Below are 15,568 nucleotides of genomic sequence, written 5' to 3' on the forward strand. Positions count from 1 at the left end.
CGAGACAGGCATAGATAGCGTAGACGGTTAGATTATTTTCCGCTCAGGGTGGAAATGTCCAACACCAAGGCAACACGGTGGCGCTGCGGTAGATTTCCTGCCGTACAGTGCCAGATAACTGGGTTTCATCCAGGACTCGGGTGATATCATATAACCATATAACCATATAACAATTACAGCACGGAAACAGGCCATCTCGACCCTTCTAGTCCGTGCCGAACACATAATCTCCCCTAGTCCCATATACCTGCGCTCAGACCATAACCCTCCATTCCCTTCCCATCCATATAACTATCCAATTTATTTTTAAATGATAAAAAACGAACCTGCCTCCACCACCTTCACTGGAAGCTCATTCCACACAGCTACCACTCTCTGAGTAAAGAAGTTCCCCCTCATGTTACCCCTAAACTTCAGTCCCTTAATTCTCATGTCATGTCCCCTTGTTTGAATCTTCCCTACTCTCAGTGGGAAAAGCTTTTCCACGTCAACTCTGTCTATCCCTCTCATCATTTACAAAACCTCTATCAAGTCCCCCCTTAACCTTCTGCGCTCCAAAGAATAAAGCCCTAACTTGTTCATCTGTACAGCGTTTGTATGTTCAGCATGTAACCTGCGTGGCTGTTCTACGGGATCTCCGGTTTTTCAACCACACTCCAAAGATGTACAGGTTTGTTGGTTAATTGGATTCAATAACATTGCTAAATTTGCCTGCTGTGTACGGGAATCGCTGGTCGGGATGGACTCGCTGGCCAAAAGGCCTGTTTCCACACTATCTCTAAACTAAATTAAACTAAACATGTCTGAATGGCTATCCATGGTCAGCTCATTGTGTCGAATGATCATTTCAACGCTGAATCTCTAAACTAAACTAAACTAAAGTAAACAGGTGTATGAGTGATCGCTGGTTGGCGGGGACCTGCTGGGCCGAAATGCCTGTTTCCGTACTATATCTTAAGTAAACTGAATTAAACTAAACTATAGTGTTCTGTCAGGTCACCCCTCAATCTCCGATGTTCCAGAGAAAACAATCCGAGTCTTGTCCATCTCTCTCTGCAGCTGACACCCACTATTCCAGGCAGCCTTCTGGTAAACCATCTCTTCACCCTCTCCAACCTCTCCCTGTAGCTGAACCCCTTAAATCGAGGCCGTTTTCTGGTAAAGCTCTTCTGCAATCCCTGGGAACAAGGTTCTGACTGTCTACCCAATCTATGCCGCATAATTGTGTACACTTCAATCAAGTCCCATGGTACTTAAGAAGTGGCTCTAGAAATCGTGGATGCGTTGTTGATAATTTTCCAATGTTCTATAGACTCAGGATCAGTTCCCGTGGATTGGAGGGTAACAAAAGGTATCCTATTTTTTAAGAAAGGCGGGAGAGAGAAAACAGGGAATTATAGACCAGACCGCATGATATCGTTGGTGGGGAAGATGCTGGATTCAATCATAAAATATGAGATAGCAGCACATTTGGATAAACGTAACAGGATCGGTCCGAGTCTGCATGGATTTACGAAGGGGGAATCATGCTTGACTAATCTTCAGATAGTGTTTGACTATATAATTAGAAAAATGGACAATGAACAGCCAGTAGATCTAGTATACCTGGACTTTCAGAAAGCATTTGATAAGGTCCCTCATAGAGATTAGTGGGTAAAATTAGGCACATGGTATTAGGGGTAGAGTGCTGATATAGATAGAGAAGTGGTTGGCAGACAGTAAACAAAGAGTTGGGAATAGCGGAGGTACACAAAATGCTGGAGAAACTCAGCGGGTGCAGCAGCATCTATGGGGCGAAGGAAATAGGCGACGTTTCGGGCCGAAACCCTTCTTCACACTGATAGGGGGTGGCGGGGGGGGGGGGGGGGGGGGGGAAAAAAAGGGAGGAGGAGGAGGAGCCCGAGGGCAGGTAGGGAATAGCGGGTCCCTTTCAGAATGGCAGGCAGTGACTAGTGGGGTACCGCAAGGCTCGGTGCTAGGACCGCAGCTATTTACAATATACATCAATGATGTGGATGAAGGGATTCAAATAACATTAGCAAATGTGCAGATGACATAAAGCTGGGTGGCTGTGTGAACTGTAAGGAGGACGCTATGAGAATGCAAGGTGACTTGAACAGGTTGGGGGAGTGGACAGGTGCATGGCAGATGACGTTTAATGCGGATAAATGTGAGGTTATCCACTTTGCTGGCAAAAACAGAAAGGCAGATTACTATCTAAATGGCGTCAAGTGGGGAAAAGGGGAAGTCTATGAAAGTAAGCATGCAGGTTCAGCAGGCAGTGAAGAAAGCGAATGGCATGTTGCCTTTTATAACAACAGGAATCGAATATTGGAGCAAAGAGGTAATTCTGCAGATGTACAGAGCACTACTGAGACCACACCCTGGGTATTGTGGGCAATTTTGGTCCCCTAATTTGAGGAAGGAAATTATTATGAGAGTGCAGGGTAGGTTTACAAGGTTAATTCCCAGGATGGCAAGACTGCCATATGTTGAGAGAATTGGGCAGCTGAGCTTGTACATTCTGGAGTTTAGAAGGATGAGAGGATATCTCACTGAAACATAAAATATTATGAAGGGCTTGGACACGCTGGAGGCAGGTAGCATGTTCCCGATGTTGGGTGAGTTCAGAACCAGGGGCCCCAGATTAAGAATAAGGAGTAAGCCATTTAGAACGGAGACGAGGAAATACTTTTTCACACAAAGAGTGGTGGGTCTGTGGAATTATCTGCCTCAAGGAGCGGTGGAGGCAGGTACTCCGGATACTTTCAAGAGAGAGCTAGATAGGATACTTAAAATAGCGGAGTCAGGGGATATGAGGACAAGGCAGGAGGTGGGTACTGATTGGGGATGATCAGCCATTATCGCATTGAATGGCGCTGCTTGCTCGAAGGGCCCAATGGCCTACTCCTGCGCCTATTGTCTATTGGCTAAGTCTTACCTCAACCTCCGTCTCCACCTCGTTTTTGTTTCAGATCCACCTTCTCGTCCCATCATCTCCAAGAGTCCAGATCATCTAGTTTACTTCCCTGGGGAAAGAATTACAATGACGTGCAGAGTTGGGAGACTGGGCGAGGCTGGGCTGTTCCTATTGATGAAAGATTCCATGCCGCTTACTAACAGCACAGAAGTGCAAAGCCATTTCACCTATCACATGGTAGAAATCAACAGAAGCACCGTGGGAAACTATGCGTGCTTTTTCCTGACTCAAGTCAACGGTCGATGGATAAGGTCCCCCGTCGGTGAACCACTTCGAATCATTGTCACAGGTATGTAACATGTTCCCACCTTGTATTGTACAGCACGTAGAACAGTACAGCACATGAATTGGCCCTTCAGTCCATAAAGCCCGTTCGGAATATGATACCAAGTATCATCATAGCTCTAAACTCATGACACTACAGTCTTGTTGACTTCACCATGATGACTCTGAAGTCGGTGGTATTATAGATAGAGGAGATTGTTGTTAAAAAATACAGCAGGATCTTGATCAGTTGGACAGGTGGGCTGAGGAATGGTCGATGGAATTTAATATGGAGAGATGTGAGGTGTTGTAATTTCGGACTTTTAACATGGACAGGACCTGCACAGTGAAAGGTGGGGATCTGGGGAGTGTTGTAGAGCAGAGATATCTAAGAGAGCATGCACATAAATAATTGAAAGTGGCATCACATGTAGATAGGTGGTCAAAAGGGCATTTAGCACAATGGTATTCATCAGTCAGATAGTCGATATAAATTGTGAGGTCGCGTTGCAGTAGATATGAATGGTGAGGCTGCATTTTGATTTGTGTGTTCAGTATTGGGCATCATGTTCTCGGAAAGATGTTGTCAAGTTGGAAAAGGTGCAGAGAAGTTTTATGATGAAGTTGCCCGGACATGAGGGCCTGAGGGAGTGGTTGAGCACGCTGGGACTCTATTCCTTGATGCGCAGGAGCATGAGAGTTGATCTTATGGAGGTGTATACAATTATGATAATAGAACAGGTAGACACATCGAGTCTTCCCTGTAGGGGAATCGAGAACCAGAGGATATAGGTTTAAGGTGACTGCCTCCATGTCTCCAAGTCTCCATGACCCCATGACTCCAATAATCCAAACTCCATGTCCCCATATCTCCATGTTTCCATGACTGTGAATCCATGTCGCCATATCTTCATGCCTCCATGTTTTCATGTCTCCATGTCTCCATTTTTCCATGTTTCCATATCTCTATGAGTCCATGACCTCCAAGAATCCATTTCTCCATGTATCATTATTCCATGTCTCCATGTATCCATGTCTCCATTACTACATGGCTTCATGACTCAATGTCTCCATGACTACATGACTCCATGACTCCATGTATCCACGTCTCCACGTTGCGACGACTCCATGACTCCATGACTCCTTGTCTCCATTACTTCATGACTTCATGACTCCATGACTCCATGACTCAATGTCACCGTTATGTCATGACTGAAGGTCTTCATGACTCCATGTCTCCATGTATCATTGTCTTCATGTCCTCATGACTCCATGTATCCATGCCTCCAAGGTTCCATGCCTCCATGCCTCCTTATCTTCATGACTCCATGTCTACATGACTCCATGGCTCCAGACCTGCTTGCCTCCATTTCATCATGACTCCATGTCTCCATGACTACATGTCTCCATTTCGAAAGGGTGCGTCGCCTATAAGCCAACTCACCTAATGGCTGCACTGCCGAAAAGTCAAATAACGGACATGACGTCGACGGGGGGCTGGGCTTGTCAGCGAATTGTCCAGACCCCCGCATCCATCACATCATTGGCCGATGGAGACGTGTGGGTGGGGGTCATTTTCCCACATAAGCCATAGGTGAACCCGAACACCAAGTTGTTAGCGGCCGAGTGAGCGCATCCTTTGGGACAGCCCTCGACCATGGCCGCCCTCCGCCTCGTCTCCCACGTGCGGCAGCACTGTGACGGGCTGTGTGCCGAGTGGAGCAGAGGTCTGGGCCAGGCTGGTCCCTCCTCCCACCGAGAGTCACTGACTGCGATGCACCGCCATTGGCTCCAACCCCCAAACCGGGCCGATGACAAGTGTCCATGACAACGAATAATTTTATCTCCTCCCACTCCCACTTGACAACAAGAAGCACGTTTTATTTATCGTTGAAACACAGTAATACCGTATTTTTGCCCGCGTAACACACACACGCTCCCACGCTCAAAACACCAGATATCTGCAATGTGTTTAACCGATGATGGACAGAATAGCTGGATAAACTCAGCGGAACAGGGAGAAACTCTGGAGAAAAGAAATGGGTGTCGTTTCGGATCGAGACAATTCTTCAGATCTCAAGCTTTTTGTGTCCATCTTTGGTGTGACAGTTGTCTCATTTCATCCGCTGAGCCCATTCACGTCTAAAGAATTATCTCGACCCGAGTTACTAAGTCCATTTTGTGTCCATCTTCGGTTAAAACAGAGTACAGATTAGCTGGTGTTTTGAGCGTGGGAGATTGTGTCCACAATAATACCGCCTGCTAGCAACAGTCAATAAAAAGGTCTTCTTGTTGTCCAGGGGGAGTGGAGTAGGAGGAGCCACAATTGCTCGTTGGCATGGACACTTGTCATCGGCCCGCCAGGGAATTTGTGCCCTCCCCCCCCCCCCCATGGTTTAAATGCGATTTACTATGGCTGCCAATTACCCGAGCCGTCTGTCCCCGCGGACCGGGTGAATCACTCGGTTTGGGGGTTGCGGCCAATGGCGGTGCATCGCAGTCAGTCACTCTAGGTGGGCGGAGGGACCAGCTTGTCCCACACCTCTCCTCCACACGGCGCTGCCGACGCACAGCCCGTCACAGTGCGGCCGCACGTGGGAGACGAGGCGGAGGGCGGCCATGGTCGTGGGAGAGTGGGGACAGTCCCAAGGGATGCGCTCACTCGGCCGCTTACAACTTGGTGTTCGGGTTCAGGGTGCCCAGTCATGTCTGGCGTGTGGTATAATGAACCTCCATTCTCCATCGGCCAGTCATGTGATGGATGCGGGGCTCTGGACCAATCGCTGAGAAGTGTCGCCACTACTACTATCCTACACGCACTCGGAACAAATTCAATTAACCTGCAAACGTGGAGTGTGGGAGGAAACCATAGCACCCGCAGAAAGAGACGGAAACCGCTGTCAAAATATGGAGGGGCCTGGGGACAGGGGGCACACAATTTCTTGGCGACCGCGCGCGCATGCGCACACTCACACACACGCGTGCGCGAGGCTTCGGAGGCTCAATCCAACGCTAATTGCAGCTTTACTCTGCCTGTCCCACTGGGTTAAACTACAGCCTTGTCTGGACTGACGAGATACCAGCTCTGGTTCTCCACAAGTTATTTCCCGTATGTCCAGGACGAGTTGTAAGCTCACCTGGCGGGACAGGCAGAGATAGCTGGGTTTAGCGATGTTACTCCGCACTGGCCCGTCTGACTGCCGACCAAAAATATAGCGGAGGATCTTTTCTGCCGACCTCTCTGGCCGCCGCGGGGGAGGGTGGGGGCACATGGGTGGGGACGGGAAAGCGCCGGAGAGCCGGCCGGGATATATCCTGGCTGCGGATGAAGCGCAGGTCTGTGCTACGTCTCCCTCCTCCAAACACCACGCTCTATCCTCAGTCCCCCACTCGTCCCTTCTCCAATCTTCGCACTGAATCATGTCCCACCCCCATTTCCTGCTGCCCGATGTCTCTATCCTCCAATCGGCGCCCTCGATCATGAGTCCCACCCCACTCTCTCGTGAACAGCGGAGATTTCACCGGGTTTCAAAATCCGGATTACAAAAACAGGGGGGGAGGGTGTCCGCCGGGGTTTTCCGGAGTGATGAGTGGAGCTAGGGGGAGGGGGGGGTGCTAGTTGACGGCACGGTCAGCCAGAGTTGGTGTGTTGCGGTTTCCGCCCGTGAGGGTGACCCGTGAACAGCTCCGCCCCGTGGAGCCACACTGACTTGGACCGCGTGCCGGTGCAGACAGGGGAATGCTTTTTCATCTTTTTTTATCTATCTCTCTCCCTCCGTATCTCCCTTCTCTCCCCCCCTCTCTCTCTCTCTCTCTCTCTCTCTCTCTCTCTCTCTCTCTCTCTCTCTCTCTCTCTCTCTCTCTCTCTCTCTCTCTCTCTCTCTCTCTCTCTCTCTCTCTCTCTCTCTCTCTCTCTCTCTCTCTCTCTCTCTCTCTCTCTCTCTCTCTCTCTCTCTCTCTCTCTCTCTCTCTCTCTCTCTCTCTCTCTCTCTCTCTCTCTCTCTCTCTCTATCTATCTATCTCTCTATCTATCTATCTCTCTCGCCAGCCCTGTGGATCTCGGCGGACCGTTAACCGCTTCTATGTTTGTGTATTTGTGTGCCCGATGGGTGAGCATCATGCGTTCGTTGATTTTGTTAATATGCCTGAGGGGTGATCACAGTGCACGTGTATGTGTGAGTGAGAGAGATTTAGAGATAGAATGTGTGAAATTGTGACGGAGAGAGAGATAGAGATAGAATGTGTTGGAGAGCCTGTAAGTGAGTTTGTGTTTGTGTCTGTGTCTGTCTGTTTGGCTGTGTGTGTGTGTGTGTGTGTGTGTGTGTGTGTGTGTGTGTGTGTGTGTGTGTGTGTGTGTGTGTGTGTGTGTGTGTGTGTGTGTGTGTGTGTGTGTGTGTGTGTGTGTGTGTGTGTGTGTGTGTGTGTGTGTGTGTGTGTGTGTGTGTGTGTGTGTGTGTGTGTGTGTGTGTGTGTGTGTGTGTGTGTGTGTGTGTGTGTGTGTGTGTGTGTGTGTGTGTGTGTGTGTGTGTGTGTGTGTGTGTGTGTGTGTGTGTGTGTGTGTGTGTGTGTGTGTGTGTGTGTGTGTGTGTGAGTATCGGTGTGCGGGTCCATGTCTGAGTCCACGTGTGCATGTGCGTTTCGATATGTGTGTGTGCCAGTGTGTGTATGTCACTGTGTGTATGTGTTAGTGTGTGTGTGTGTGTGTCAATGTGTGTATGTCAGTGTGTGTGTGTGTGACATTTTATTTATTTTATCTACGGTCCGCAAACATGTGCCAAATATATAGCGTGGCCCTCATGCTGAACAGTTCCATTATGCTCTGCTCAATGGCTATATGACGATGGCTCTATGACTCTCTTTTTCCTTCCTACAGAACCGTCAAATCCGCTCTTTAGTGTTGACTCCCCCGATGTTGAGGTCGGAGGTAGCATCACCTTCGAGTGCGCTTGCTCAGATGTCCATACGGAGACTACCGCCGTCTTGCAGAGATCTGGAGAAGATGTCTCAGACGGCTGGGAGGTCTTGGGGAAGGGTGGCTCTTTGACGTTCAAGATGGACAACGTGACTCTCTCCGATGGAGGGGAATACTCATGCATCTGTAGGCTAGTCGTCAACGGAAAGGTGTCAACGTCAGCGGCCAGAGCACGTAAGCGGGTGACCGTAAAAGGTAAGGACAGCACACACACGCAATGCAGCAGGCGGGGAAAGGTGATGCAGCGGTACAGTTAACTGCCTCACAGTGCTTGGGACACGGGTGCTACTTGTACGGAGATAGTGCTTTCTCCCTGTGACTTCCAGAACAAAGGGTCACAGTTGAAGGATAAGGGAGAGGGCTTTTAGGACCTAAATGGGAACAACATTTTTCACACAGAGAGTGGCGAATCTCTGGAATTCTCTGCCACAGAGGTGGTTGAGGCCAATTAATTGGCTATATTTAAGAGGGAGTTAGATCTGGCCCTTGTGGCTAAATATATCAGGCGGTAAGTAGAGAAGGCAAGTACAGGATACTGAGTTGGATGATCAGCCATGCTCATATTAAATGTCGGTGCAGGCTGGAAGGTCGATTGACCTACTCCTGCACCTATTTTCTATGTTTCTACGTTTCAATGACTGATTGTGTTTTCCACGGCTGCTTCGGTTTCCACCCATTCTCCAAAGATGTACAGGTTTGGAGCTTAATTTGATTTGGTAAAAATTGTCGCTGGAATGCTGTGTACGATAATGTTATCGTGTGTGGATCGCTGGTTGGGCCTGTTTCCATACTGTATCTCTAAACTAAACTAAACTTGAGTGAATTGATGATAATTGGTCATTACGGACTCAGTGGGTCGAAGGGCCTGTTTCCACGCCGTAGCTCTAAATTAAACGCGTGTATGGATGATCGCTGGTCGGCGCAGGCCTGGTGGGTGGAAGGTTTCCATACTATATATATATATGTATTCCAACTGCAACATTTCCACACAACGTCTATACGGCTGGAAAGTGAAGGTGTATGGGGATCGCTGTTCAGCACGGTCTTTGTGGGCCAAAGGGCCTGTTTCCATAATGTACAGGACAGAACATACTACACAGAATATAGAATGTAGAAAATAGTGGAAAATATATAACGTTGAGTATTGAACGTTGAACATAGCACATTGAATATAGAACACAGAAAATACTACCGGGGTCACTGGAAATGTGGCCTGACCTGCTGAGATTCCAACACTTTGTGTGTTTTTGCTGCTAGACTTTGCAGATCCTGGTTTCTCCTTATATTACTTTTACTGACTTCATAATTATCACTTGTTCTACCTCACACATTAGTCTTTTCATCTCTGGCCTTTGCCATCTGCCTATCAACTACACCCCCCCCCCCCGGTCACGTATTCACCTATCACTCATCCCTCTTCACCTATTTTACAGCTCCCCCACCTATTGCAATCAGTATGATAAAGTCACGACCTGAATATTTGCCTATCCATGTTCTCCACAGCTACTGCTGGTGGGTGCTGAATTACTCCCGCACTTTTTGTTTTTTTGAAGACTAGAATCTGCATTTCCTTGTATTTCACCATTGAAACGACACAGTGTGCTGGATTCACTCAGCGGGCCAGGCAGAATCTGTGGACAACATTGATGTGTGGTTTCTGGTCGGGACATCTTCAGATCAAGAAAAGCCGCAAAGCGCTGATGTAACTCATCAGGTCTGGCAGCATTTCTGGATAACAAGGATGGTTAACATTTCGGGTCAGGACCCTTCTTCAAATCAAGAAAATACACAGGAAAACTGTGGCCTCACCAACGTCATATGTCTTTCAAAATATGTTTACAATTAATTATCATCTAACACTACTACTCTTTATTTTACAGACAATGTGTGGATTAAGATAATGACACAATACAGCCCGGTGATTGCTGTGGGGATTTTACTGCTGTTCACAGCTGCTGTAATTCCTATTGCAATTATAATCAAGAGGAAAAAAGGTAACGGAATGACCATTAACTAAAATAAAACAATTGCCCCAACACGAGTTTAGTTCAGTAATGCAGCGTGGAAAATAACTCTTCTGACCTCCATATTATAGTGTGTTTAGTTTAATCGAAATATTCAGCCTGGAAACATAGACACATGGGAAATAGGTGCAGGAATAGGCCATTTGACCCTTCGTGCCAGCCCCGCCATTCAATATGATCATGGCTGATCATCCAGAATCAGTACCCCGTTCCCGGTTTACCCCGGAAAGCAGGTCAGCGGTTCAGACAGCATTTCTGGAGAAGGCACTTTTCCCACCAAGCCCTCGCTGACCAGCGATCTCCAAACACAAACACTATCTTACCAAAACAAGGGACAATTTACAATTGTAATAAGCCAATGAATGTACTTTAGAGTATGTGAGGAAACTAGAAATGCCCGAGAATGCCTGTATGCAGGTCACATACTCTGTACAGACAGCACCCATAGTGTGGATCAAACGCAGTCTCTGGCACTGTAAGGTAGCAACACCACAGCTGCGCCACCATGGCGTCCTATGTAGGAAGGAATCCAGATGATGGGTTTACACCGACGATAGACACAAAATGCTGGAGTAATTCAGCGGGACAGGCATCATCTCCGGAGATATTGAATGGGTGGGGTTTGGATGTCAGATGGAGTTTAATGCTGATAAGTGTGAGGTGCTACATCTTGGCAGGCAAAATCAAAATAGGACGTACTTGGTAAATGGTAGGGAATTGAAGAATGTAGGTGAACAGAGGGATCTGGGAATAACTGTGCACAGTTCCCTGAAAGTGGAATCTCATGTAGATAGGGTGGTAAAGAAAGCTTTTGGTGTGCTGGCCTTTATAAATCAGAGCATTGAGTATAGAAGTTGGGATGTAATGTTACAATTGTACAAGGCATTGGTGAGGCCAATTCTGGAGTATGGTGTACAATTTTGGTCGCCTAATTATAGGAAGGATGTCAACAAAATAGAGAGAGTACAGAGGAGATTTACTAGAATGTTGCCTGGGTTTCAGCAACTAAGTTACAGAGAAAGGTTGAACAAGTTAGGGCTTTATACTTTGGAGCGCAGAAGGTTAAGGGGGGACTTGATAGAGGTTTTTAAAATGATGAGAGGGATAGACAGAGTTGACGTGGAAAAGCTTTTCCCACTGAGAGTAGGGAAGATTGAAACAAGGGGACATGACATGAGAATTAAGGGACTGAAGTTTAGGGGTAACATGAGGGGGAACTTCTTTACTCAGAGAGTGGTGGCTGTGTGGAATGAGCTTCCAGTGAAGGTGGTGGAGGCAGGTTCATTTTTATCATTTAAAAATAAATTGGATAGTTATATGGATGGGAAGGGAATGGAGGGTTATGGTCTGAGCGCAGGTATATGGGACTAGGGGAGATTATGTGTTCGGCACGGACTAGAAGGGTCGAGATGGCCTGTTTCCGTGCTGTAATTGTTATATGGTTATATGGGTAACGTTTCAGGTTGAGACCCTTCTTCAGACTGTGAGTCAGGGGAGAGGGAAACTGGATATATGGAAGGTTACTGTGTGAAGACACAGATCAAAGGGGATGCTGCTCAAGGGACATCTAGAATGGTACATAGTTAGCTGAGGGTAAGGTGACAATGAGGCAAATATTCCGTAATATTTAATCAAGAAGACAGTTGAACCTTTTGGAGAACTAGAATGGGGGAGGGACGGGGAGAGGGAAAGCAAAGGTTACTTGAAGTTAAATAAATCAATGTTTATACTGATGATAGATTCAACAAGCTGGAGTATTCAGCGGGTCAGAAGCATCTCTGGAGAAAATGAATGGGTGACGGAAAAAATGAATCGGTGACGGTTTGGTTCTAGCCACTTCTTCAGACGTAGTCAGATGTGAGGGAACCGAGAGATATAGACAGTGATATAGAGAGATATGGAAGATGTTGCCACAACCCTCGAGTCCTGGCAACATCCTCGTAAATCTTATCTGCTCCCTTTTCAGCTTTACAACAGCTTTCTGATAACATGGGCCAACGTTTTCACACAAAGGTTGGTGGTTGTATGGAACGCACTTACAGAGGAGGTAGTTGAGGCAGGGACTACCCCAACATTTAAAACGCTAAACACAGGCAGGTAGAAATAATATGGATAGGGCATGTTGAATGGTGATGCCACGTTGGGCCGAACCGTCTGCTTCCACACTGTAAGACTCTATGATACTATGACACCCGTCATACAGAGCGGAGACTGGCCCTATAACCCAACTTGCCCACGCTGAACAACTTGGTCCCTCTACAATAATCCCACCTGCTCACGTTTGGCCCATATCCCTCGAAACCGTATGATGAACATTTGTCGGCTGGAGTTTAGAATGGTGAGTGGGGGTCCTAATTGAAACTTATCGATAGTGAAAGACCTGGATAGATGTGGAGAGGATGTTTCCACTGGTGGGAGAGTTTAGGACCAGAGGTTACAGCCGCAGAATAAAAGGACGTTCCTTTACAGAATAGATGAAAATGAATTTCTTTAGCTCGAGGCCAGTGAATCTGTGGAAATATTTGACACAGAAGGATGTGGGGGCTAAGTCAATTGATATTTTTTAGCGAAGTGATAGATGTTTGATTAGTACGGGTGTCAGGGATTACAGGAAGCAAGAGAATGGGGTGGGGAGAGAATGATTGATCAACCATGATTGAATGGCGGAGTGGTCTTGATGGGCAAAAATGCTTAATTCTGCTCCTGAACTTATGAACATGAACATAATTTCTGCCTAATATTAATAATATATTTTGTTTTGTGCAGGGAATGAAGTCCATTTTTACGACTTAAACGCAACTAATACTCCATGTTCGGCAGAGACAACCTTATGAAACATGAAAGTGCAATTTGATGGGCTTTTTCTACTTCATAGTCATGCAGCGTGGAAAAAAGCCCTTCGGCCCAACTGCACCCTTTCCAGCTTGAAACCACAATCACATCTGCCTGCCTTCAAGAATTTAAAGGCCGCTCAAGACTCGTTAAGCCATAAACCACAAGCAGTCATGCAGCTAACCATAGTCAATAACGTCATAGAGGCACACAGCATGGAAACAGGCCCTTTGGTCAAATTCGTCCACGCCAACCAACATGTTCCATCGACACTAGTCCCATCTGCCTACGTTTGGCCCATATCTCTCTAAACCTCTCCATGTGCCTGTCCAAATGTAGTTTAGACATTGTGATAGTACCTGCATCAACAACCACCTTTGGCAGCTCATTTCACAGACCCACCACTCTCTGTGTGAAAAAAGTTGTCCTTCCTGTTCCAATTAAATCTTCCTCCTCTCACCTTTAACCTATGTCCTCTAGTTGTTGATTCCCAACGCTGGGTAAAATACTTTGTGCATTTTACCATATCGATTCCTCTCATGATCTTACACACTCTAATAAGATCACCCCTCATCCTCCCGTCCACCAAGGAATAAAGTCATTGGCTGCTCAACCGCTCCCTATAGCTCAGGCCTTCAATTCCTGGCAACATCCTCGTAAGACTTATCTCCACCCACTTCAGCTTGACGATATCTTTCCTGTAACAGGGTGATGAAAACCAAACACAATACTGCAAATGCAGTCTCACCAACGACTTATACCACTGCAACATGAAACACAAACTTGTTACAATACTCTAACTGCTAAAGGCCAAAGTGCCAAACATCTTCTTGGCTTCCCTAACTGGTGATGCATAACAGGGAGTTATATACCCACATCCCTCTGCTCTGCTAAACTCCCTATCTACCGGTGATGCCACTTTCAGGTAACCATGTACCTGCACACCTAGATCCCTCTGCTCTCAAACACTGCTCTAGGACACTGCTATTCACTATGAAGCTCTTGACCTGATTTGATGTAATGCTCATGTAAGTTACTTTAATTCACCTTTCCAATATCCACATTTTTTTAAACAGACGACCACAAGACCTAGGAGCATCATGAGTCGTTCGGCACATCAAGTCTTCTTCGCCACTTGATCATGGCTGATCTAGATTTCCCTCTTATCCCCATTCACCTGCCTTCTCCTCGGAACCGTTGACGCCATTTTTAATTGATAACCTATCAATTTCCGCTATTAAATATACCTATTGATTCGGCCTCCACTGCCGGCTGTGGCAATTAATTCGACATTATCACCGCCGTCTGGCAAATAAATTCCTCCTCACCTTTCTTAAGAAATGTCATTTTATTCTGAGGTTCTGCCATTTGATTCTAAACTCTCCCACAACTGGAAACACCCTCCCCACATTCACATCATCCAGTCCTTCCATTATTGGGTACGCTTTAATTAGGTCCCCCCTCATGCTTCTAAACATTAGCGAGTCAAGGCCCAATGCCTTTAAACGCTCATCATACGTCAAACCAATCATCCCTGGGATCAGCACCGAAACCATCTTCTAGACGTCCTCCCTCGCCAGCAAATATATCGGGTCCAAAACTTCCCGCAATTGTCCAAAAGACACAAAGCAGAATGAGGCCATTTAGCCCATAGAGTCTACTCCGGTAGATAGGGAGTTTCCCATCACCGGTAGAGAGGGAGTTTAGCAGAGCAGAGGGATGTGGGAAATAATATATGATTACAATCGAGCCATTTACAGTGTACAGATACATCGTGGGGAATAATTTTTACTGCAAGGTTTAGCCAATAAAGATAGACCGCGAGTCTACTCCGGCATTCATTCATGACTGATTTATCTTTCCAAATCAACCCCGTTTTCCTGCCTTGAACCCGAATCTTTGACGCCCTTACTAATTAAGGCTTGTTAGCAATATTTTCCTTCAAGAACAATATGTTCAGTTTAGTTTATTTTTTGCACTGAAGTGATAAGCATTGTTTGCATGCCTTCCAGTCAGCGGATTGACAATACTATCTCTTTATGTATTTAAAGAGTTATCATTAATCTAAGTTTTCTTTTAACGTGATATTAGTTGAGTTCAGTTTATTGTCACACATACCGTGGTACTGTGAAAAGCTTTAATTGCGTGCTAACCCATCATTGGAAATAATATATGATTACAATCGAGCCATTTACAGTGTACAGATACATCGTGGGGAATAACTTTACTGCAAGGTTTAGCCAATAAAGATAGACCGCGGGTCACCAATGAGGTAGATTGTGGTTCTGGACCGCTCTCTACTCGTGGTACGATGATTCAGTTGCCTGATGACAGCTGGGAAGATACTGCCCCTGAATCTGGAAGTGAGCTTCTACACAATTATGTACATTTTGCCCGTTGGGAGAGAGGAGAAGAGGGTGGCAGGGTGCGACTCATTTTTGATTTGCTGGGGGCCTTGCCGAGGCAGCGTGAGGTATAAATGGAGTCAATGGAAGG

At 46.6% G+C, this 15,568-nt stretch overlaps 1 protein-coding gene across 1 annotated transcript in view; it reads left to right on the forward strand.

Annotated features, from left to right (window-relative positions):
- LOC129694171 (Fc receptor-like protein 5) overlaps positions 1 to 14,957 on the forward strand; it is a 29,907-nt gene extending 14,950 nt beyond the window's left edge. Inside the window, exons 3-6 of the mRNA XM_055630888.1 lie at positions 2,976 to 3,269; positions 8,118 to 8,411; positions 10,097 to 10,210; positions 13,007 to 14,957. Coding sequence (XP_055486863.1) covers positions 2,976 to 3,269; positions 8,118 to 8,411; positions 10,097 to 10,210; positions 13,007 to 13,074 — 770 coding nt within the window. The 3' untranslated portion in view covers positions 13,075 to 14,957. The remainder of the gene's footprint in view (positions 1 to 2,975; positions 3,270 to 8,117; positions 8,412 to 10,096; positions 10,211 to 13,006) is intronic.
- The last annotated feature ends 611 nt before the right edge of the window (positions 14,958 to 15,568 follow it).

This window comes from Leucoraja erinacea, unplaced genomic scaffold (genome assembly GCF_028641065.1).
Source record: "Leucoraja erinacea ecotype New England unplaced genomic scaffold, Leri_hhj_1 Leri_566S, whole genome shotgun sequence".
NCBI lineage: Eukaryota > Metazoa > Chordata > Chondrichthyes > Rajiformes > Rajidae > Leucoraja > Leucoraja erinaceus.